The sequence below is a fragment of the Esox lucius genome, chromosome 1 (assembly GCF_011004845.1).
Source record: "Esox lucius isolate fEsoLuc1 chromosome 1, fEsoLuc1.pri, whole genome shotgun sequence".
Lineage (NCBI taxonomy): Eukaryota > Metazoa > Chordata > Actinopteri > Esociformes > Esocidae > Esox > Esox lucius.
Genome location: NC_047569.1, coordinates 32,153,207 through 32,179,208, shown reverse-complemented (window position 1 = coordinate 32,179,208; position 26,002 = coordinate 32,153,207). Strand labels below are relative to the sequence as shown.

Sequence of the window (26,002 nt, the reverse complement as noted above, 5' to 3'; positions counted from 1 at the left end):
AAACTATTTAACTCTACTACGCTTTAATTTTAAATCTCTCTATGAACAGAGATTCTGTTGAGGTCTGGCTATGAAAAGCTGGCCAGAATCTCTTAATTTAATTGATATTTACTCATTTGAATACATTTCTGTCTGAGTTTACACTAGGTAACAGGGTGACCACGTTATAGGATATGATCACACTGCTGATAAACATTTTCCAAATTAATATACAAGATGCATGGTTTCACATTTGCAAAAGCAGTTTACTCACCTCCACTTGGAAAGGTTTACAGCAGGAAGAGAAGGCGAATTAGAACCTGAGTGAAATGTTTTATTGCATGGTCATCTCTCTCTGTGCTCATGTCCGTTAAAGTCAGCCTTTCTCACTTGGGAAAATATGTCTTTTATTTTACACATGCCTCAACAGGGAGCCCATAAATAGCACCTTTCTGAACAGAAAATAAAGAATATATATATAAAAAAATGCTTTCCCCCTCATTCTCTTTTGCTGCATCTCACTCCCCCCTCTGTATTCTTGTACTATCTATTTCCCTATCTTTAGTTACCATCTCTCCTGTATCTTCTTCTTATTGCTCTTTACTGCCCTTGCCTTTGTCTCTCTCCATTGTCTCTCACTCCCCTCCCTTCATTTTGACTTGGTGGGGAACAGTCTGCTGGGATGTGGCCTGATAAACATAACTCCAATTTGCTTTTCTCTGCTGGCATGAGTGAAACAACAGAATGATAAATCCAGCCAGGCAGATCAAACACCCCGTTCTTCCGGTTCTGTCCCATGATGGATACGTTACCCTGCCCTCCTGCTGCTGCCCTATCACAGCTTTCTGATGGCACACATCTGGCGCCGGCTCAGCCAATCAGCATGTGAGGTTTGTTGCCTATTATGGTCATTTTCCATCGCTCTGTCCCACAGGCTCTCTGCATTATAGAGGAGCAGAGGGTGAGAAAAATGTGGGAGATCTTTGCCGCAGCTTTGCTCCCAAGCTCGGTTCTTGCCTTCTCCTTACCATATTTGCATGTGTGCCAGGTTGTTTCACACAGGTGAGAGTGCCTGGGGTGGAATGTGGAGGAGGAGGTTGTCTACGCATGTGCGCAGTGCCTCTAGAAAGAGGTCAGGCAGAAAGTGCTCACCATGCTGTGAACTAAAAAGACAGCCAAGTGAAAAGGCTTGCATTAGAGCTGCTTTATTGCATTATAGACCTTCATCAGCTGCTCTGTTTGAACTTCTCCGTTTTAAGCAGTACCATCCTGCTGTACCTCCACGGGACCCCTAGATTAATGGTAATTATTGATAAGTGTTTGCCTTTTAAAGACTCACCAGCGCAATTATAAACTGTGCACTTCCTCTGTGATCTCACTTGAAGAAGCACAATTATTCATAGTATCTCTGTCCTTGGTGATCTGAAAAAAAACATCTGAGATTCAGGAACTTTCAGATTAGCTATAGATTGGGTTGAAAGGTAGGCAGGTAAAGTGGTGGACTTCGTTCACTAGAGTTTGAGTGTTAGATAGGGTTAGGCTATCTGTGGGTTATTCTTTATTTGACAAATTAAAATATAATAACTCTCCTGGCTTTTTCAGTCAAATACACCAAACATTCTTTACTCTACTGACAATTCTCAAAACTTAATTCTTCATGATGGTTATGTGGCAGAAGAGAGAGACTGAATTCTCTCTATTGTTGAAAGCTTTACTAAAACTATTCATTTAATTATTTGTAAATAGTTCTCTGTTGTCTTTTCTAATAATCCAACCTGGTAGAATTAGCCAAGATAATTATGGTAATCAATCATGTTTTCCACTAGCCAATCACATTTCTATACAGGTCAAATTGATCACTAGAGAAAAATGTATGAACTACATAACTATTGAGCATACAATACAAAACAAAAATGTATGTCATTGTGTCATGTGTAATTCTGTAAATAATTGGGATTCTAAGAAGATTTTGCCTTTATTGTGAAAAACAAAAAAATGAAGGACATAGAACTAAGAAAAACAAATTAAATTTTCAAGGTGAGGGCTGCATTTTCCATCAACACAGAATCTTCCTGCATTTCACTGGTAGCTAAAGGCTATCTACATTTCCTGGTTGTAACCAAACCACAATATCCAGAAGTCATATTGATTTTATAGTGATTTTCAATCATTAGAAGCAGCCATTTTTTCACTGTCTCAAAAAAGCCTAGCTAGCTAACGAGCTTATGAGAATCTGAACTGCCACTCTCCCAGCACTACATTCTTGAAAATTGCTGTGGTGCATAATTATGTCTGAGACCTCCAACCACTCATAATTATCTAGGGAGACACAAAAAAGTACTGTTTAATGGTAGATTTTCTCCTAAATACCAGCTCAAAAGTTCCAGTTAATTTGATACGCTCAATTCCCTTTGATAAGATGTGCCGATTCCTATAAACGCCCAGCTTGTGTTTATGAGCATGGTAGCTTTCGTCTAGCAGTGTAGTTATGTTAGCTTGAGTGATCCAGATATGCTCGGCTTCTGCAGTGTTTCTTCACTCTCTCTGGAAAGTGGTCTACAACATGCCACTGTCTGCTAGCTGATAAATGGAATAGAATGGTTTGTGAACACAGTATTCTGAAATAAGGAGCCACAAAGCAATGCTTTTACACTAGGTCCGTTGAAAGTACAGTATATTGCTGTGTAGGTAATTAAGACCACTTAAAAAGGATCCAAAAAGGTTCATTAGACTATTGTGTTTACTAAATTGTTTAATACGATTTAAGAGATTTAAGGACATGGCGCTTACATGTTTTTCAAAAGGGGATCACTGAACCCCTCCAGTCACGCCCTCTATCCAACCTTTGGCTTTCATCAGCAGCACTTCATCAGAAAACCCGAGACCATAGGAAGAACTCTTATTTATTGAAATGTACTGAAGAGCAGCCAATTACCAAGTGTCAGTCTATAGTCTACAATCGCCAAAAAGCATGTGTTCGGCCAACAACATTATTAGCCTTTATCAACCAAGAGGTATGAGGGAGTTGAGCACGCGCCATTCCGTGCGTTCGGAGGCCTTGGGCGCCGCAGCCACACTGAACTACTAATCACACATTTTCTTTAGGTTGGCAGAAGGCCACGGTCTTACACCATCACGTCTGTCCCATATTCCAAATCGAGGCAGGATTCTCTGGTGGGGGAAACGTTAAATGGAAGTGTGTGGGTTTGTGTGACTGAGTCAAAAAGAGTTTCCCACTGCACTTTAAAACGTCCCCGATATAATTAAAACACACTATTACACTGAAGGGGAATGAGGATAGCATGTATTTGCCAAGGCATGAGAAGCGTCCCACATCTACATGAGAGGGTTCCCTTGCGTTATTGACAGGGAGATCATTTTATAACACTGATGACTTCACAGTTCGGTGATTTATGTAATAACAGCATTATGATGATTTAGCATAACGGCGAAGATGTCTTGGAGACAGAAACAGTTGTAAAGAACAGGCTCTTACACTTTAAATATGTTTTCCAGCGCACACAAAGCAGCCAGCATACAGAATACTATTTTGGTTGGATGCTTGATTTGGTTCAGACGTATTGCAATAGATGAAAAAAAAATATTAAAAAGAAGAAGCACCACCGGGAATTCTGTGCAAATTGCAGTTTACGAATTCATCTACATTTCTCTGTATGTGCGGAAAAAGATAAAAAAAAGTATGTGAATTGAGTTTTCAGAAATAAAAGCCTAATAGGTATGGGAGAGGGGCTAACTCTGAAGCTGGTGATGAATTTCTCCGTATGGAGTAGGACTGGGGGGTAATTATATAAAGGTCTGGTCTAGGCTCTAGAGTGATTCAAACCTAATTCATTTTTTCCTCAGGGATCCCTCTTTCCCTCTAAAGTCATTTGGATTGTCTGCCATTGTGCTACAACCAAAGGGTTACACAGGGTTATTAGCTTTGTAGTGCCATGAGGCAATGATAAGGAAACAAGTGTGGTTGTAATATGTTGGTAGAACTCCAAAGGAGGAGATGGAGAGAATAGAAGAACAAGAGGTGGTGTAACAGAAGGTAAATCATCAGCCACAAACAGGCTGCTAGTCTCTAGAGAATGATTCCACATTTTGGTTTTATTATAAAAAATTTCACACACCATAAAAATTACATGTACAAAACTATAAGATTTGGAATTGCGTTATGTACAGTTACAAAAGATAAAGCCAAATAAAAAGTGACAGAGAACACAGAAGAAGGTGAGTCCCCAGTTATGAGCATTTTTCTTTCTTTCAGTCTGTCTGTTTAATTCAGTTCTCACTAGGTTGGCTCAAAGGGGAAAAAACTCAGCACAAGAGGAGAGGGTGATGAAGACCATGGTAATGAAGAGGTGTTGGTGACGCACAGACATGCGGTTCAGTTTGCTTAGTCCTTGTTAGTTGGCATTGGAGTTTTTTATCCTATATGTCATTGGGTCCTTTGAGTCTGGACGGAACCAAACATACTCTACCTGTGGAGAGAAAAGAGAAATGGTGAAACCAGTGAATAGTATATAAGACTTTGCCTTATTTAACATCACTACCTGTTGACCACATACTGCAAAATCCACTAAATCAATGTTAATCATGAAGAGCCGTCATTTTGTTGAATCCTTGCCATACTAAACCTGCATGTGATGTAACAGAAAACATCTAATAATTCCCTTATGGAAAAAGACCAAAGTAAATCAGCTGAATACTGTGTCCGAGGCAAACACAGGTAGAATGACAAACGCTGGCATCAGTGCGGTCACTGTGCTTGCACGATGCCCTCTGTTTTGATCCATGCAGCATTGAGCTCCACTGATGTTTGGTGCATAATGTAAATGGCCGCCCTCACAGTAACAGCCAAACTTCGCCTGGGCATGCCTGTGTGGCCATCAAACAAAACAGGATTATAAGGAGAACAACCCAGTGCCATTGAACAGCCATTGAAGTGAATAGATGCTTTTCCAGTACAGTGCGAAATTACATTTTGGACTCCGCGGCCTTACTCGTCCTCAATGTCCCACACACTGTCCACGGAACGGCGATAGGAGCTAAGCCCTCATGGTAGCCTGACTAAGCCTGCCTCAGGCAGGGAATGTCATGGTTCTGGATGTATGGCAGGTGGTGAGCTAAACACAAGCCTGGCAGACATTTCAAATGAACACTTCTGCTTGAATCCACATATTGAAAAAGCACTTTAAAATATGATAGCATATCACTGTGCCTGGCAATAGCAGTCACAGGCTGGCTGGCACTAGGTGTGGTTTGGATTGAAGAGGAAAGGAAGCAAGGCTGAACAGGTGTGATAGCAAGAGTCATAATGATAGATGCCTTTTTTGGAAATTATGTTTCCTTGTAAGACAGGCTACATTATTTGAAGCAGGAGGCCCTGAGCTTACTAAGCCCTGTAGGGGACATGCTGACTTGAGACAGTACTTTTTTGTGCTTGTCAGCACGCTGAATGTAGCATGCTTTTTATGTCAAAAGCATAACTGCATGAACATCTTAAACCCTTACATCACAAACATATTTTAGATACATGGAATGTTGACTTAACCATTGGAAAAATGAACAATTATTGCAAATTCACCTAATGCATTTCATTTTAATTTAAGTTATCAACATTTAAATGACATATTTATTTGCTAAATCTCCAACAGACACGTAGTAGAAGCAAGATGTAAAAATCAATCTGAAAAACAAACCAATGCAAATGGAAAGGCATTTGTTTAGCTCACAGGAGAAACTAACAGGACTTTATAATCAAAATAATTGGAAGTAACATATTTCAGCTCAAATTACACTGGCAAACTCAAGACCTTCCTGGAAAGATTATAGATTCTGAAAGTTCAAACACCATTACAATGTTAAGCTGGTGTTTGTGGAAGATTCTAGAAAATCAGATATCCTATGCACTGTCAGTTATATCTGCAGTAATGACACCCACATCCTACAACCGGTTGCATACATACTAAGGAAAAAGTGTGGAACTGATGTAACATGAGGTCTACACAAACAGTGATCGGCAGTACAAAGATCTGTGGCAGATCTGAGGCAGTACACCCAATGAAACCCAATGCCTCACTGGAGTCAGAAAACATGAAATGGTGAATACAGCCATGATCATTTTGACCAAAGCAAGAGCAGTTCACATGGATTTTCAAAAGCAAAAAAGGGTGTCCATGGTGACAGTGATGTGAGCTAGCTACTGTCCGCGAGCCAAATTCTGTAAAGCTGACCTTGCCAAGAAGCAGGAGTCTGTAGTATGTGGAAATAATAAGCTACTTGACAGTGTATAACTACGGCGATCAGCCATAATGTTATGACCTTCTGCCTAATATTGTGTAGGTCCCCATTTGCCGCCAAAACAGCCCTGACCCGTCGAGGCATGCACTCCACTAGACGAGGAGGGCACTCCATGGATCTTGTTTGTCCAGCACATCCCACAGATGCTTAATTGGATTGAGATCTGGGAAATTTGGAGGCCAAGTCAACACCTTGAACTTGTTGTTGTGTTCCTCAAACCATTCCTGAACCATTTTTGCTTTGTGGCAGGGCGCGTTATCCTGCTGAAAGAGGCCAGTGCCATCAGGGAATACTGTAGCCATGAAAGGGTGCACATGGTCTGCAACAATGCGTGTCAAAGTAACATCCACATGAATGTCAGGACCCAAGGTTTCCCAGCAGAACATTGCCCAAAGCATCACACTGTCTCTGCTGGCTTTCCTATTTCCCAAAATGCATCCTGGTGCCATGTGTTCCCCAGGTAAGCGACACACACACACACCTGGCCATCCACGTGATGTAAAAGAAAACATTATTCATCAGACCAGGCCACCTTCTTCCATTGCTCTGTGGTCCAGTTCTGATGCTCACATGCCCATTGTAGGTGCTTTCGGCAGTGGACAGGGGCCAGCACGGGCACCCTGACTGGTATGCGGCTATGCAGCCCCATACGCAACAAACTGCAATGCACTGTGTTCTAACACCTTTCAGTATCAGCATTAACGTTTTCAGCAATTTGAGCTACAGTAGCTTTTCTGTTGGATCGGACCACACGGGCCAGCCTTTGCTCCCCACGTGCATCAATGAACCTTGGCCACCCATAACCCTGTCAGTTCACTGCTTTTCCTTCCTTGGATCACTTTTGATAGGTACTGAGCACTGCAGACCAGTACACCCCACAAGGGCTGCAGTTTTGGAGATGCTCTGACTCAGTCGTCTAACCATCATAATTTGCCCCTTGTCAATGTTGCTCAGATCCTTACGCTTGCCCATTTTTCCTGTTTGTAACACATCAACTTTGAGGACAGAATGTTCACTTGCTGCCTAATATATCCCACCCACTGAAAGGTTCCATGATGACGGGATTATCAGTGTTATTCACTTCACCTGTCAGTGGTCATAATGTTATGGCTGATCGGTGTATATATTTATATAGATTATCAGTGTCATTCACTTCACCTGTCAGTGGTCATAATGTTATGGCTGTTCGGTATATATATTTATATAGATTATCAGTGTCATTCACTTCACCTGTCAGTGGTCATAATGTTATGGCTGGTGTATATGCCTATATCACTGATGGCATATGGCCAGCCACACTTAATCATAGACCTCGAGAGACTATGTACATACAACATACTAACATTCATCACCACAGGTATTACACATTTTCAAAAATAAAGGAAATCCCTGCCGGAACCCCCTGCCCCAAGTCTTCTTAATGAACTTCTATTCTCCATCACTCTGCCACCTTGCCTAAAGAGCCAACCGGTCTGTGGACAATCCTGTAAACATCTCCACTAAATCCTCCACAAAATCCCCCACCACCTCAAAAACCCAAAGGATAATGTTTGTGGACTTTACCAGGGGTAAATTGGAACACAGTGTACACTAAGAGATGCATGCAAATTAATTCTGAACAATCTACTGTATTTTTTTCATCAGAAAATGTCTGTGAAGTTACTTTACCTGATTGACCTCAAAGAGTTTTGTTTAAGATTCACACATTTGGACCCAACCAATTAAACAGCCTTTTATTCAGCAAGAGCCTCTCTCTGATCAAGTCTTTAAGGACATATTTTGACTTGTCTTATATTTGTAATACAAAAATGTGAAATCTATTTAAATTATATTTGCAATTTTCATAACACTTTAATAGTAGAAGGGGTTCCAAATAATAATAAAAACAATATGTATCATAATTCTTGCCTAAAAAAAGTATTTTAAAGGGGCAATATTTTTTTTATTTTTACTGTATAACTAGCATAAAATCAAGCCAACATGACCAGTTGACATCTGCAAAAAAGACATCTGCTTTATTATTTAGAAACAAATTCTACTAAATTATAACATAATATAGTTCTTAAACACAGTTTTACAGAATAAACGTTTGCAGCATAGGGGGCAACAAAGAAGGTAATGAGTTGCCAGCTGCCTTAGGTAAAAAGGTTTTACATTTCCCGAGTGCTTCCAGGGAAAGGAATCACTCAGGAAAGATCATCGCTGACCACTGCCAACCCAGTCAAAACTGTTCCAAAAATGATGCAGAGACAGGCAAGCACCAATGTGTTCTACTTTGCCATTCATGACAACGTAGAAGATTGACATTACACTGAAAGAACAAGGACTGCCAAAACAAAAAAACACTTTCACATCAGAAATAAAGCCTTAAAGTTGTTTACCGTTAGGAAAAAAAACAACATTTTTGATTAGTTTGGTTATTTATATTTACTTTTGATCTGAGGTTGATTTTATTGAATTTGTTTTTATGCAAATGTCTGCCTGTTTACAGGACTACAATTACAAAATGCATCAGGGTATTAGATTAGTGTGTATTTAGGGCAGACACTTGACTATTTTGATTTAAAAAATGATCACTAATATCACCAGTTGCACAATTGGTTTTAAGACTAGCTAATGTGACCCAACGCTACCTCACTTTCTAGTTCAGGTGATGGATAACTACATCTGTCAAACTGAACCACTTTTGCATGGCCATGCTTTTATACAGATATTCATTTCATATAATAGGGATGATAAAAAAAATATATAACTATTGTGGATTTGTTATACCGTGGCTATGTCTTGCCACTACTTTATACATTTTCGATAATTCCTGCTGCAATAAGTTGGCTATTATAAGGCTCATTGTGGATGACATTATATTTTTAATAGAAATGGCAATTTAATTTACAAAATTCAATGCCAGATACACACTACCATTCAAAAGTTTTGGGGTCCTGGTTTTCAAGAGAAAAGCCCATTTCTGACCATTAAAATAACATCAAATTGAACAGAAATACAGTGTAGACCATAGGTCTTAAAACGTGTCCTGGGGATCCCCCAGCCATTCCATCTATTAGATCTATCCCAGAACTAGCACACTGAATCAACTTATTAACTAATTAACAAGCCCTTACCTGCTGAATCAGGTGAGCTATTTCCGGGCAAAAACTAAACTGTGAGATGGCTGGGTGAGATGGCTGGGGGGTCTCCAGGAGAGGGTTGAATACCTATGATGTAGACATGGTTAATGTTGTAAATGTCTATTGTAGCTGGAAACTGATTATTTTTAATGGAATATCTAAATGGGCGTATAGAGACCTATTATCCACAACCATCAGTCCTGTGATCCAATGGCACATTGTGTTTGCTTCTCCAAGTCCAACGTTCAGTTTTTTAAAAGGCTAATTGATCATTAGTGTGAGATTATGGGCATGACAAATTATAGAATTAAGCTTGACACAACGCATGATAGTACTAAATGACAACTGTATGAGGGACACTAGGTAGGATATGTGATGCATTACTGATGGGTCCCACACACCCTGTCCATGCCACCCGCTAGGAACTGTGTATGGGACGGTCATAGGAGTCTCTAAATAGACCATTGGACCATAAGTTGGAAAATCCATATGAAGGTATTTTGTAGGATAATGCTTGGCTATGACCACTGACCACCTCCTATGTGTTCTGGTATACAGTAAAAGACTGTGTTTACTTTGTAATCGTTGGAGAACATGTAGAACATGAAGAACTATGGAACATCATGGACTTATGCTAAATAAAGGAAGATTATCCCCTGACTTGTGGGCTGATTCTGTTCATGAATCAAAAGTGGGCAGAAGCAAACATTAGAAAACCCTTTTGCAATTATTTTGGCAAAGCTAAAAAAAATTGTGCCAACTGTCCTTCTATAGACTAGTTCAGTATTTGGACTGAAGGCAATTCTGGGTTTGATTACAGCCTCAAAATTGTCAGAAAAAAATACTTTCTTCTGAAAATTTCTTCAGTCTATTCTTGTTCTGAGAAATGAAGGCTATTCCAAAAAACTCAGAATCTTGTAAAATGATGTGTACTACTCCCTTCACAGAACTGCGCAAACTGACTCTAACCAGAATAGAAAAAAGAGTATGAGGCCCCTACTCGTCTTTCATGAGTGTCTAGTTTGAGAAACAGATGCCTCACAGATCTTCAACTGGCAGCTTCATTAAATAGTACCTGCAAAACAACAGTCTCTACATCAAAAGTGAAGAGGTGACTCTGGGATGCTGGCCTTTAGGGAGTATTGCAAAAAAAAAAAGCCATATCACACACTGGCGAATAAAAATAAAAGACTAAGTTGGGCAAAAGAATAAAGACTGGACAGAGGAAGATTGCAAAAAAAGTGGTATAACAGAAAAATCTGAGGTGTTTTGTGAAAAGCAGACTAAATGAAAAGTTGCTGGAGGTGTGCTTGATGCCATCTGTCAAGTATGGTGGAGGCCATGTGATGGTCTGGGGGTAGTTTTGGTGGTGCTAAAGTGGAACAGGGATCTTGAAGAAGAAAGGCTATCACTCAATTTTATAACGCCATGCCATACCCTGTGGATGGTGCTTGATTGGAGCCAATTTCCTCCCACAACAGGACAATGACTCAAAGCACAGCTCCGAACTATGCAAGAACTATTTAGGAAAGAAGTCGTCAGCTGGTATTTTGTCAGCTGGTATTCTGTCTATATTCCCTATACAAACTCATGTTATGCATGTTTCATGGAAAACAGTAGTGTATATATGTTTTTCCTTTCACCCTGCTTTCCTCCCCCAATTTCATAAGTGATTAATGCCCTGTTTCCTCGCAGCAACTCCTAGTGGACTTGGGAGAGTCGATACGTCTTCCAAAAAACATCATGCCGTTCTGGCTCTTATCATGCTGCTCGCTCAACCAGGAAGTCCATACCAGAATCACCGCACTCTGGAAGAAACTCCCACGAGGAGTCTCTAGTGCATAACGAGGCAAGGCAACCATATTTAAATACGAACACCACTGATCCCAGAAAGTGACGGCCAATTCCATTACTTTCTGCGGGGGTCCTGGGCCAATGGGGGGGGGGGGGGGGGTAGGTTCAGTTCTCCTTCTCCATTGTAAATAATTGTTAATCTAAGGAATGTGCTCTCTAAATTTTCCTTGACTCCTCCTACGTTTAAACTTAGTACGACATGAGGTTTTGGCGCACGCCTCCTGAGTACCAGGCTCAAAAGACTCGTAGCTGTCCCTGTCCAAAGTCCTCCTGGTTGTGTTACAGATCAAGACAATACCTGACGATTCCAACTGCCACTCTGCTGACCATTCTTCCCCCCTGGGTTGTCCGTGTCCTTGTTCATCTGGTCATGCTTCTGACCTGGATCGTGTTTTCTAAACTCTGGACACAGCCCAGATGCATTTATTAATTACTGCAATTAGCAAAGCCAGAAGAGGACTGGTCACCCCTCCAGGTCTGGTTCTTCTCTAGGTTTCTTCCTAAGTTCCAGACCCTTTTAGGGAGTTTTTCCTAGCCACTGTGCATCAACACTGTTGTTGTTTGCTTCTTGGGGTTTTACGCTGGGTGTTTTGTAAAAGCACTTGGTGACAACTGCAGGGGGAAAAAGGGTTACATTTGATTGATTGACTGATTTATCATGATCATTTCTGTCAATACAGTGGATATTTGTGTTGACAACTGCATCTCATGTGGCTACAGAAAATTCAAACCAAGCAACTGTGCTTGGTCTATGTTAACAAATTAAAGGATAACTGTACACAAAAGAAAATACATTTCTTTAATTTTTACCTCACCTCAAAAGTTGTCTCAAGGTTTGGTTCAGGAATTGTTGTAAACTTAGAAATTCCAATTTGGATGATTCAATTAAAATGTTTAAAAAAGGGGACAATTAGAAACAGCTGAAGTACATTTGTATGTGGCCCAACTGTAATATACCAATAATAGGCCTATCAGACATTATTTAGGTCACTCAGAGTGGTCTAGATATAGTAAGCTATTTAGGTTGTTTAGAGTCACCATGTTCTTTACACCAGGACACCTCACCTTCGCTGTGCCAGCCAGCGAAGGAATTAGAGCGTAGCCACTTCTCCAGACAATACTATATCATTGGCTGAGGATGCCAAACAATATGATCAATCATCGTCATCACCATGCAGGCAAAAGGATATTGAACCTGTATGAGGACAGTATCAGTACAGACATTGCTGTCAGAGGGTTCACGCCTTAAAGCAACTCTCGAGATGTACTGAGAAATCTGACAGCGTTCAACGGAGGAGGCTGGTCTGATTCATGTTGTCAGACTCCTTTACAACCCTAATTATGATTCTCATCATCACACCGTGTTTCTCATCAGCACACATTGATTATGCAATTAAATGTGGCCTGAGCAGCAGATATCAAGTGGGCCTGGGCTGTATTATGGATTATACTCCGCCCCGGGGGCAATCACCAAATCATCATCTGATATGAATCACCTCAGAGCTTTAATAAACCAGCAGTCAGCCACACAAATCTTTTCTCTGCCATCCACTGCCCGCCGACCCAGACACGGTCCTGGCTGTAAACTGTAAATTATCCTCACCGTCATTGCACTTTTACACACTGGATGTTGATGTAGTTGGTGTCTGGCTAGAGAACGAGTGATAATGTAAACAGTATTCTGGAATTAACGTCAGTGTCACTGGAACTTAAAGGAACATCTGTTGACCAAAGGCACAATTGTGGCAATGTGAAACTAGCTACCTATATAATTAACCCTATGAACATGATTAAGTAATACAATGGAAACAAATAGTGCCTCCAACCTAACCCCTTACACCTGGGTTCCACTCAATGATATTGGAGTTGAACATCACTGTATCAACCAGCAGTATCCCTCTGCTGGCTTGTCCCTGGAGCTGTGGAATGTTTGTCTTGAAGGTACTCATATCAACATGGCTGCCTAATCATCTATATATTTTGACTCATTTAGCTCATTGGCATTCATAAAATTTCTTTTAGGTGAAAACATTTTAAGCTTACTAAATGTACACAAGTCCATAAATGTCAGCGACTTGAATCTACATATATACAATTTATCAAATAACAACTACAAAGTGCTTTATCACAATTAACGATTAATCAAAGATCAGTTTGCTCTGTTCTTAACTTTCATTAGCTCACCGACCTTGGTTATCTCACTCTAAACATCCTGTTCATTGTTGCCAATGACCCATCATCAGGCTTCATCATGCCCTCACTGATACAGTAGGTTAGTAGGTTTATCACTGTGTCATCAGAAGATTATCCACATAATCCCTTAATTGCCCGAGAAATTAGGCTGGAGTTCACATGTTTATTTTTTTACATTTGAACAAATCATGACCACATCTGTTTCTTTAAACCAAATGATACATCACCCATAATACTTACAAAAATTGAGTGTGATTAATCTGTTTGACAATCATTTCCAAGATAACAATAGAAAAACTTTCTGAGGCATTTCAACTGAGACATTGTATGAGGAAAATATATTGATGAATCATGTAAATGAAAGCCTAATACTTTTTTATTTTTTTAAATACAATATGCATTTTTCTATTCATGCAGAAAATGTTTTATGTATCTTGTAGGGATATATTCCTTTGGAGGCATGAGTAATACAATTTAGACCATTACGGTAGCAATGAGAGTACTTATCTGTCGGGTTATTTTTGTGGATTTCCCGCTGCAATCAATAATAATACATTCAATTTGTATAGCACTTTCATTACAGTTTGCTGTTCCTTACATTTTCCAATTTGTTCAATTTCATTTAATCCAGAGGTAACCTGCTGGAGTGGATGCATTTCAGAGTATTCATTGAAATTCTGTCGGTCTCATGTTTTAAATGCAAACATACCCAAACTGGAAAACAGAAACAAAAAAGGGAGAAATTTCTCTTCTCCTTAGGCTTCTGTCAACAGTAACAGACCAACGTTTATAGGAGAGAACAGTGTGCTCATAGCAAAAATAATAAAACCCACTTTCTACTAGTAGTGTAAAATTCAAATGTACTGAATATAAATGCAACATTACTGAGGACTACAATAATAACTGAGTAATTGACTCAGACATAATAAAAAAATTCTACATTTGTATTACCCTTATTAAACTAAGGTAGGATGAAAACCAGTAAGTAAACTGTGTACATGTGTAAACATAGATTCTACAAAATGAGAATAATAATTTCACCTCTGCATTTAAAATAGGTGATGAATTTTCACATGCTAAATTTGTATTCACAGGTGAAAACGTTATTCTCTTCACATGGGATCAGGTGGTCGTTGCTTGAACTCTATTGTTGTGACTTTCTTTTTGTACTTCTACAAAGCAATAAGAACAATAGCACAAGCAGCTAGAAAATAATGTTTTTTATGGGAAGCAGAAAAATGGCAGCACCTAACCCAATTTTGTTCTCGCTCAATACAAATGTGAAGAGACAAGGATGGTATACCAACATAATTTACTATGTGCAGACAGGCTGTGCTGCAAAAAAACACAATCAATGAATTTGGCACTGTTAGAAATTAGTGCAGAATTTGAATTGAGCTGCAAAGTGCCCTGAGGCCAAGTGTTGGTCTATAACCTACTGTGCTAGTTGAAAGCAAACACACATCCACCAATCTAAAAAGTTTTCCAGTCACAATGACGCTAGGAAGGGATGTGGGGACACCTTAGATTCAAATTAATCTAGGGACCAATGTAACCATCCTATGAATATTTTCAACATTTTCAGTTTAGTCATCGATGTTATTATAAGGCACTTGTTGTTCTAATGAAATAAAGCAAATCAAATAAGCCCCTTTGCCCCAAAGCAAAACATAATGTAGTGCTAATGGTGAACAGGCTTCATCCAAACACAACCATAGTCAAAAAATTGCCTTATACAGTATATAATTATAAGTGTTTTTGAGATGACTTGGCACATTGCTAGTTATATAAGTGAAACTGAGGATGTTATTTATATGTTATAGAAGGTGAACATTCTTTGTGTTTATTAAATAGTTTCCTTTTTTCTGACCAGCTTTCCCAAGCTTGAGATGCAGTGGTTCACAGTAGCATACAGTGAACTACGGCATATCATATGCAAGTGACTAGATCAATAACTTTGCTTTTTTACATGCAAAGACACAAACCTTCCCTTTGCTTTTGTTGTGTCATTCAACCATTAACAACGAACAGAGTACCGTTAGGTCCACAAATATTTGGACACTGACACAGTTTTCATATTTTTGGCTCTGTATGAGACCACAATGGATTTGCAATGAAACCACCAAGGTGCGATTGAAGTGCAGACTTTCAGCTTTAATTCAAGGGGTCGAACAAAAATATTATCAAGGTCGACCACTTTCATACACAGTCCCTTTATTTCAGGGGCTCAAACTTTTTTCTTCCCATCATTCTGGTACAGGTTTGAGCCATGGCTTCATCTGTCCAAAGAATGCTGTTCCAGAACTGGGGTGGCATTTTCAGAAGTCTAATCTGGCCTTTCTATTCTTGAGACTCATGAAACCTATGAGACTTATAAGTTCGCTCCTTGTGGGGAACCGTGTGTATTTAATCTTTAAAGTATTTTCTTTATGGTAGACTTGGATAATGATATGCCTACCTCCTGGAGGGTACTTCACTTGGTTGGATTTTGTGAAGGGGTGTTTCTTTACCATGGAAAGGATAATACGATCATCCACCACTGTTGTCTTCCGTGGACCTCCAGGCCTTTTTGTGTTGCACAGCACACAAGTGCATTCTTTTTTTCTCAGAATGTAACAAACTGTTGATTTGGCCACTCCTAATGTTCCTGCTATCTCTCTGATGGATTTGTTTTGCAGCCCAAGGATGGGCTGTTTCACTTGCACTGAGAGCTCCTTTTGTGGGTTCACAGCAATAGCTTCCAAATGCGAATGCCACACAAGGAATCCACTCAAGACCTTTTACCTGCTCAATTGATGAAGAAATAATGAAGGAATATCCCTCACCTGTCCATTAAGCAGCTTTTGAGTCAATTGTCAAATACTTTTGGTCCCTTGAAAAAGAGGGGGCTACATGTTAAATGGCAGTAATTCCTAAACCTTTGCTCCAATCTGGATGTGAATACCCTCAAATTAAAGCTGAGTGGCTACACTTTCAGCCCATATTAATTATTTAACTGTAACTTGAATGTATTTTGGTAAACAGCAAAAAAACTAGTTTTAGCAGGGGTGCTGTACCTGCACTGATAATGAATAGTAACAGTCAGAAAAAAAAAAAAAAAAACTAAATCAATAGCAAGTATGAGATTTAACATAGTAGTTATATAAATAACTATTGGCTACCAGGCTACCATGGTGATGTTTCTGCAACCATTATGTGTGCATCACCCTCTTAACGCAATGTTTGTAAACATAGAAAAGTGTATTTTAATATGGTTATAATTTGCTGAATAAAAATATCTCATAATAGTAAGAAATTACCTATTCCATTGTCAGTTTGGCACAATTATAGGCTGGGGAGAGTGTATCGGTAATACCGTGTGCAATTGTTGATATAGTCCGTGCTCAAGATGTGCCGAGTACTCTGACCCAACAAGTATTTAGCCTAGGTGGAGACTCTTCCAATATGACCGTTATACCATTATGTTGTCATTTGTTGTCGCCCCAAAAAATCTATAATTTCAGTTGCAGCACATGTCTCTGTTGTTCTAAAAACTAAATTGGCAAGTTTGGATGAAGGTTAAACCTGCTACCCGGATTGGGTTAGAAGCAACACCGTTTCACCTCCCTCATCACCCAGACACACAAAGCATTCCTCCCCTTCTTTCTACAGACAAGTTGTGTGAATCAGACTTTCTAGTCGGCTAGTTACTGTTATAGCAATCATCTTGTTTTCTGTCAACTGCGTTGGAGCCATGGCATTATTTTCCTGTGTTTGCGGCATTGTAGTTAGCAGTCTATGTTCCCTCCATCATGACTGAAGTCTGGTCGTTTCATGGTGAGCTGAGCCAACGCTTGTTTCCCCAGAGTTGATATGTATTGTTCCCCAGACATTAACAGAGCCAAGTGCAACATATAATTTGAGTTATGTACATTTTGGAAATTGATTGTACAGAGGTTGTGGCAAAAGCGTTGGGAAAGAAAGGTCTGCTCCTTACGGGCAAACATGTTAATCTTAAGTCGAGCATGCCAAAACGAGCATGCCAATCAGCACACTAGCTAATGACCCTTTTGACATAAGTTGGTTCGTCACTGGAAATAACCAATGGTTATCCCTATTGAGATTAACTATTCCCAGCACTAAACTAAGTTTTAATTTCCAATGACTTTTTACTGTACACTTCAACCTGGAAGTTGTCTATATAATCAACCAGACATTTGGTTCCACTCAAGGTGAATAGATGGAAGAAAACTGACTGATAAGGATAAACCCAGTTCTTGTTCAGCTGCTCTAAGTAGGGCAGATTTTACAGACCTATCCTAGAAGTCTCTTCTATTCATGCATTTAGACTGTTTTGTCTATTAAACCTTATAAATATAAACAGTTGTCTTTTCACTTGTCTTTTGTACCTTGTATTGGTCTATGCAGACCTATATTTAGTTTGCTACAATACGCATATAGACATTTATTTTACACTCACCCAGAACGCACACACTCAGAAATGTCGGATTTTCAAAAAAATGTTTCCACATTGTCCTTGTGGTGATTAGCAAACAAATGAGCAAATTACACTGAAATAACAAAATACAAAATGTTTCAAGGTAGCACATTTTATCTTCTCAACACGTACGTTTTTTTGGGGGGGGGGATGTTGTTGATACAAGGTTGAGTTTGAACTCTTTTTTGATTAATGAAATAAAGGGACAAACCCACACAAACACATCTTGGCCTTCTCACATCTCATTCGAGTCTAACCTTAAACTTTTCTCATTTCTCAAAGTCCTGCTAGATCTTTAGATATGGATGATCAATAGTGATTTCATGCCGGGTGTTAGTATTGCCTCTGGCTAAGCCTTTCCTTGTCCTCTCTGTAAATGCTGTTGGCTTAGATGCAGTGGTACCCAACCAGTGGTACTTGGCACAACCACAGGGGGTACTTGTGTAACTGAAAAACTTTGGGAACTAATGGCTTAGAACAATGGATTATAGTGACTGCCCTCATTACTATGACTTCACCTCTACCCTATTCACATTACGATCCAACAGAGAATAAAAAACAATTGCACCTGTCTAGCCATAAAATGAGTTTGCTCATGAAATTGAATAATTGTCAGTTTATTCTCTACTATCAAAAGCCAAGACTAACTCCTTGCAGGAACCTTGACGCAAACCATGATTGTGTTAAATAATGTGGTACCAAGAGATGAGTTGTGATTGGTCTGGTATGTTGCCTGCACTTGTTTGCTAAGAATTGCATAATGCCAGTTTGAAAGTGTGTTTTTTTAAATAGATAGCTAGCCATGGAGAAGTGCAAAACTATTGATACTGCTCTCATTACTGCCATGAATTTAGTTTACAATGTTTACAAAGATCAGTGGAAGAAAGTTCTGATGGATTGCTATTTGGACAATTATCATGGCGTGTTTAGGCTTTTGACTCTGAATTAGATACTGATGCAAAATGCCTATATGAGTCAGAGTAGTAGGAGACAGCTCAAAAGCCCTTTATATAAAATCTTTGTTTTATCCTCGGGTCTATCCCATAGTGATGGATGACTATAGGAATTTGGCCTGTGTCACCTCATATTTTTACCCCAGTGAAGTCACGGCTTACCATGTCAGTGCTACTAAACACTCGAGTGAACTTAAAAACTTGGACTTAAGTTAGATGTTATACGTAATAATTTCTAGGGTTGCCAATAATGGTGTCACGTTTTTTTCCCAATAATTTTACTTCAATTGAAGGTTATTTTTTTATATTTTGAATGAAAGACCATGAGGATAGACAGCAAATAAAAAAAAAAAAACATATTTACCAAGGGACCCAATCTTATTGGTGGGCTGTGTTGGTTGGGATTGTTCATCGTTTAGCCAGCTAGATGTCTGATGTTTCCAACAGGTAGGACGAGTAGTTCGCAGTCCATTAATGTCCACTTACTTTATTTATTTTCATATTGGAAAAGGTTGGAGTCCCTGGCTCTATACGCATTGTTCCACCATACATACATTTATCCTGCTAATGACACTTTCCTCCTACAGTAGTTACACATTGCTGCTCTTGTTATTGTACATAGTGTATATTATTTTGTTCTTTCTCATCTAGCACTTTAATCTGATATTGATACTGCCTTATCATTTTTTTATTTTAGTTTACAAGACTGCCATACTCTGAATACGCACCTCATGTGAATCATTAAAGAGAGGATCAGTCAGTCAGTCTAAGGCTTAGAGGGTGTGAATTATTCTGAAGGGGTGTAAATGAAGACCTCTCTAGGAAGTGAAGTTTACATCAAGAAAACATTTTTGAGGCCAATTTCCTGAAAGGTCATCACCTCTTATCCCATCCCATCATAACCTTCTCATTGTTATTTTAATCCTAACAGAAGCTGGATTACATTTAATTGGACAGTGAAGCTCCAAAGCACATTGTGACTATTTGATTGGACATTTGTTTTGGATTTGTTAATTTCCCTTCCATTCTTGTCATGCCTTGGTGCTTTCAGAAGTGAGCAGTCCAAAAAAAAAAAAAAAGACTTCACAAGGGGATGTACAGCACAGTTTACATCTGAGGTAAGAAATAGCCCTGAATTAATTATACATGCTTTCCTTGCTACGTTTGAGAAAAGCTGATATGTAATATGAGAGGCCCTCCCAAGATAGATAGGGACCAGATCACCTTGTAATCACCTTGTTGTACAAACTGTCAAGCGGGCCTTCAAAGAGACCCAGATAGAGCCATGACTACACTCTGCAACCCCAGGAAATACAGATTAAACAACACCTACAGTAGAAGCATTACGGTGACTATAGACACTATTGGGTATAATGTACTGTATTTGTATAATGTAATTTAGTATGTTGTTTTGCTATTATGTATATTATGCATTTATTGGGTTTTGATTTATGTTTGGACCACAGCTGCTAATGAGGATCCTGTATAATTATACATAAAAAAACAATCACAGGGGTTGGAATTTCTAAGTTGTGGGGTTAAATATGAATGTATTTGATCTTCCAACCCTGTATTTGGGCATCATTTTTCATACGTACAACCACTATGGTGTTCTGAGATAACATGAGCCTAAGACATATTCAGAACCTCATTACCAGATAAAGCAAGCCAGTAACCCTGAGGCAGTGAACCAAATAGGTAATCAGTGATTTACTGTGTATGTGTGACAAACACAATGATCCATGCTTACATGCTCTAGTAGTGGATAGTTTTTAAATAATCTATAGAAAGCACCCACATTTAATTGATCTGAGAATAACTAAGTATAATCCCATAGCCTTCCTGCAATTACCTCCTGCATGCTTTCCCTCCAAGAAAACAGATTAAAGTTAACAAAAAGTTAAATGTTGGCATTACCCAGCACAATGAAATACACAGTCACCCTAATGATTATACACATAGCCTCTCTCAGCCTGTCAACTCTCAATGGGAACAACCTATTGAGTGTAGTGACTTGTATGAAAGAAGAGAAAACTAAGTAGGATTGTTTAAACTGAAACAGATCTACAGATGTTTCCCCATCAATGTGTGCAGGAACTAATTAACCTGCTCGCTCACCGAATTGGATTCCTTAATTGCCTCTCTACACATAATCATCTTCCCTTCATTTATTCAGATAACAGAGGAAAGAGAGTAGTTTGGGAGACGGAGACTATGGAGTAACCTTGTTTACAGCGTAACCCACTTTACTACTCCAAGCACACATCGGCAGGCTAAAACCAAGATCACCCTTTACATTCTGAAGTACACCCTAAAAGACCTTTTTAGGTTCAGTTCATATTTCACATAAAATAAATGGTTAAGTTACTTACATCATTATTAAGGTCAGAGTTGTTTCTGGTTAACAGAGAAACAACAACAAGCCAGTGACTCGGGGGAAGAGTCACTGGCTTGTGGTTGTCTCTCTGTTGCGCACTTGTGCAATTGGGCTGTACTCTGCTGGCAATATTCGGCCCTCATTCAGGGTGGTTGCGGTTGGTGGGTGTCCCTTTGGTTGATGCCTGGCAATGTGGGTGGATTGATTTCCTGCCTGTTGGGCCCTGTCCGGGGCCTACCCCGGGTTGGGCCACAGTGTCACCGGACCCCCCCGTCTTAGTTCCAAGGTCTTACGCTGCTATACTATTTTGCTGGGGGATTGGGTCAGTTCTCTTTCCCCACTAAGTTCTCCTTCTCCACTATAAATTGTTGTTGATATGAGGAATGCATTTTCTGAATTTTCCCAGTCTTCTCCCGTTTTAAACTTTAGGAGGACATGAGGTCCTGGTCCACACCTGCGAAGTACCTGGTTTGGGGGGGCCCGTTGCTGTTCCTGTCCTTGTCCATTTGGTCATACTTCTGACCTTTAAATTTAAATAGACTTTGGATTTAGCCCAGATGAATTTATTAATTATTCCAATTGGACTCTTAATATCTCACCCGGCACAGCCAGAAGAGGCCTGGTCACACCTCTGAGCCTGGGTCCTCTCTAGGTTTCTTCCTAAAATTCGGCCTTCTTAGGGAGTTTTTCCTAGCCACTGAAATTCAACACTACTGTTGTTTGCTCCTTGAGGTTTAAGGCCGGGTGTCTCTGTAAAAGCAACTGCTGTTGTAAAAAGGACTTTATAAATACATTTGATTGATTGATTGATTAACCCGCATTAAGTGCATGATTCTGTATTCACTCACCTTTGACCAGGTCTCCGTCCTTAGTCTGAAGACAGACAGGGAAAGTACAGATTGGTCCAGGAGTAGAGTATGGACTGGTCCAGGAGTAGACTATGGACTGGTCCAGGAGTAGACTATGGACTGGTCCAGGAGTAGACTATGGACTGGTCCAGGAGTAGTTTGTACTGGTCCAGGAGTAGAGTATGGACTGGTCCAGGAGTAGTTTGTACTGGTCCAGGAGTAGAGTATGGACTGGTCCAGGAGTAGCTTGGACTGGTCCAGGAGTAGAGTTTGGACTGGTCCAGGAGTAGAGTTTGGACTGGTCCAGGAGTAGAGTTTGGACTGGTCCAGGAGGAGACATGGACAGGTCTAACTAGAGGTCCAAGTATTGGTTTGTCCACGTCCAAGTACAGGTCCAATTACAATAGTAGTGATGTGATCATGGCAGAGGATATACAGACAGTCAGAGCCACACAGGGATACAAGGCAATATGTCCCAAAAGCCACTTGGGAGGCTGTTGGACAATTTAGCTCCATTCCCATAGATTATGATGGTGAAGTGATTTCTTTTCAAATCCATCCAGGTGAGTTTCCCTTGGGTTTCTATGGATACAGTGTGAGAAGTGACAACTCTGGGGACAAGGAAGAAGTCCGGCACAAGTCCAAAAAATGTTCCTGATTTATAATCCAAACAGCCTTGATTCCTGGAATCCTATAATAATCTGAAGAAAAAAAACAAAAAAACAGCCATGGTTACTGACTGAGTCCCATAATCCTACAAAATCTCAAATACATGTTAAAAAAAATCCTTTGTGAAATGTTCTAAATTCCAGATATACAGCATGTCACTTATTATAATACATTTGACATCTTTTTATTCATTTCATATTTATCCTTAAATGCGTCCCAGAAATTATTTCTTTTTATTGTTTTCTGTATGAGTTTGAATGTGTGACATACATGCAATCACAAATGATTAGCTTCAGAAACCTGCAAAAGCTTAAATGGTAATTTTGCTTTCGATTTGGGTTGGAAGAGAACACCAGATGACACATTAGTTAAATGCTTCTGTTCTATGAAATGTTTTGTATTGCCACTAGATTCTTTTTGGTTTATGATGCAAATGCAACTAAACTGGAAGTCACGTTTCTGTATAATGTTGTTTTGATGCCCGCCGCTTTCAAAAGGGCACCACTGAGTGTTAAGGGGGTGTGCTCTGCAATTAGTCTTGCTGAAGCTGCCATATGTGTGGGAGCAGAAGCCTCACAGACGTCTCTCACAGAAACGTGGTTAGCAATATGTTAGCTCTGACTATTTTACGTGTTCTCTCAGATCCAGCCGTCTCTCCATCTTAGTCGGTGCCCATTCATCTATCAGTGAAGCTTACTCACTTATCTTTGTCCATCTCTTTTGTTACCCAAGCAGATGAACGGAAGAGAAATAGAAAAGAAGGGCACCGTTAATCTTGGAGGTTGACGGCTGCTTCTCGCCCAGAACCAGAAGGAGTCATCAAATTTTAAAGTCGCTCCAGTCTCGATGAGCTCTCTTGTCGTCGGCGGGCCCTGGTGTGTCTGTCGGGAGAGAAAAATATAGGTGAGGGATGAGGTGGCGAAGGTTAGTGACAGCCATGCCATGGTGCGGCACAGCACGTCCCTCGCCCCCCCCCCCCCTTGTCTCAGGTACATAGCACTCTGAAGCCTGCGGACAAGGCCGTGGGAATTTGATTCATGGCAAAGTGTCAGCTGAACCAAAATGGTACCATTTTGTCTCACACAGGGCAGTTTCACTTGCTTTTGGCACAGATGTAAAATGGGATCCGGACTAAATGATGTAGCCTTGCATTTACTGGTTGTGTACTCTCTATCATTATACTGATTAAAGCAAATAATAATTAGGGATTTTAAAGAGTGATTAAAGAGTGTAAATATAGAGTCACTCTTCATTGCAGAATGTTTTGGAATAGATTGTCTGCATGGGATTGCAATGTGTGTGTTAACAATGACTAATACAAATTGGGTTGGCCACTGCAAAAGTTCAACAGAAATCCAAGGAATGTGACATTCCACTGCGTTAATTGACAAATTCTTCTCAGCCTAAATTGGATGTTTTTTTCGTTATGTCCCTTAACTTCAACAAAAATCTGTTTAATAACTGCACTTGGTGATTGACACTAATGAATGACTGTGACCCTGATTTAATTCTCCATATTGATTTAGTGACTCACAATGCCAAAGGGTTTGGACATCCTTGGCCATTCTTTCAGAAAGTGGCCATTCAGTCGTAAAGTGCAATAATCCAATTGGAACAATGTACCCTAGTTCCTCACATTGGAGAGGCTCTTTACAATATACTTGACTGTGGCCCATTGAGTCAGTTGAATGGCCCTGTTCTTAACAATTACATGTCTCTGTCCCAGTGTTTTATGTGGAGCAATGAGGTGTGCTGAGCTGTGTTATACAAAAGGCTAATGTTTAGTGGTAGGACTCTTGCTGCCATTACCTACTCTTGGTCAAAGACTAAATAAAAATGAATTACATGCCAGTTATTTGAGATATTCCATAGCAATGCTAAATTGAAAACAGTAAAAGAAGGGTGTAATTCTCCCATTCTATCGCATTTTGTCCGTCTCTGTCTGTGCCTTTGTCACACTTTTCCTCAAGCTAATTCTCTCGAGTAATTCTCTGGAGTACTTACTTCCCCCAACATCCACGGGGGCGGCCTCTTTGGGCGTGAGCGACGATCTCCTCTTCATCTCAATGGCAGTCCTGGAGTGACGCCTCTTACCTGGCGACAGCTCCTCTGCAGTCATGTCTGACATCTGCATTGCCCTCTCACAGTCAACCACCAGCGCCATGGTGTTGGAGTCCTTTAGGGTGGCACTGGGCGACGCTGCGCCACTCACACCCCCTCCTACAAGCCCTGTTCCAGGTCCCACTGCCACGCCAGCAAAGGCATGGGCCTGCTGCTCATCCTGGTTCTCTGTAACCTTTGACCCAGACCGGGACACCTGTCCCCCCGCCTGTCCTCCATTGGTCTGGGAACGGACGTTGGCCAGGCTGCCAACCTTGCCTATGTCGGTGCCTTGGTGGCTGTACACCTTGTAACGGATCATCAGGATGATGATGAAGACGAGCACGGATGCCACGATTATGCCACCGATGATGATGATCATGGTGCCGCCCAAGAACTGGCTGTGCAGCGCCTGGCACTGGCTGTACTCTGTCTCCGTGGTGAACTGGACGCAGCCCACCTGACGCGTGGCCGTCAGCGCCGTCAGGCCGTCGTCGTACACGGCCAGCACACACAGGTCGTACTCGCGCCCCGACACAAGGTCACGAACCAAGAAGTCTTGACTGGTGGACGGGATCATTCTGCCAAGAGAAAGAGCAGACCGTTTTTATTTTCAGAGTTCATCTTTTCCAGTATGAAGGAAATAATTTTAAAGATTGAAACCTGGTGTCCACAACCCCGTTTCCAAAACTGTTGGGACACTGCGTAAAGTGCATACAAACAAAAGAAGAAGAAAAACAGACCGCAATGAGTGCAACTCATTCATTTACAAAGACAACATATAAAATGTTGAAACTGAGAAATGTTTTTGTTTTTGGAAATATACATGCCCATTTTGAATTTGATGCCAGCAACACGTTTGAAAAGAAGTTGGGACAGGGGCATGCTTACCACTCTGTTGCTTCCAGACGTGCCCCTATTAAAAACATTTGGTGCATTATGAAACAAACTTACGACAAAGGAGACCCTCTGTTGGGCAGCTGCAATCCTATATCAAACAACAATGGGAAAACGTTTCACTTTCAAAACTACAGCAATTGGTCTCCTCAGTTCTCAAACGCTTACAGAGTATTGTTAAAAGAAAAGGTGATGCAACACAATGGTAAAAATGGCCCTGT

General features: G+C 40.3%; 1 protein-coding gene across 2 annotated transcripts in view; it reads right to left on the bottom strand.

Moving 5' to 3' along the window:
* Window positions 1–4,079: 4,079 nt before the first annotated feature.
* zgc:172282 (leucine-rich repeat and fibronectin type III domain-containing protein 1-like protein) overlaps window positions 4,080–26,002 on the bottom strand; it is a 125,338-nt gene continuing 103,415 nt past the window's right edge. Inside the window, exons 4-7 of one of the 2 annotated variants that reach the window (XM_034293065.1) lie at window positions 24,789–25,465; window positions 23,552–23,665; window positions 22,116–22,816; window positions 4,080–4,863 (exon numbers count right to left, since the gene is read on the bottom strand). In XM_034293065.1, coding sequence (XP_034148956.1) covers window positions 23,604–23,665; window positions 24,789–25,465 — 739 coding nt within the window. In that variant the 3' untranslated portion in view covers window positions 4,080–4,863; window positions 22,116–22,816; window positions 23,552–23,603. The remainder of the gene's footprint in view (window positions 4,864–22,115; window positions 22,817–23,551; window positions 23,666–24,788; window positions 25,466–26,002) is intronic. The other variant, XM_010891990.3, reaches the window with a different exon arrangement.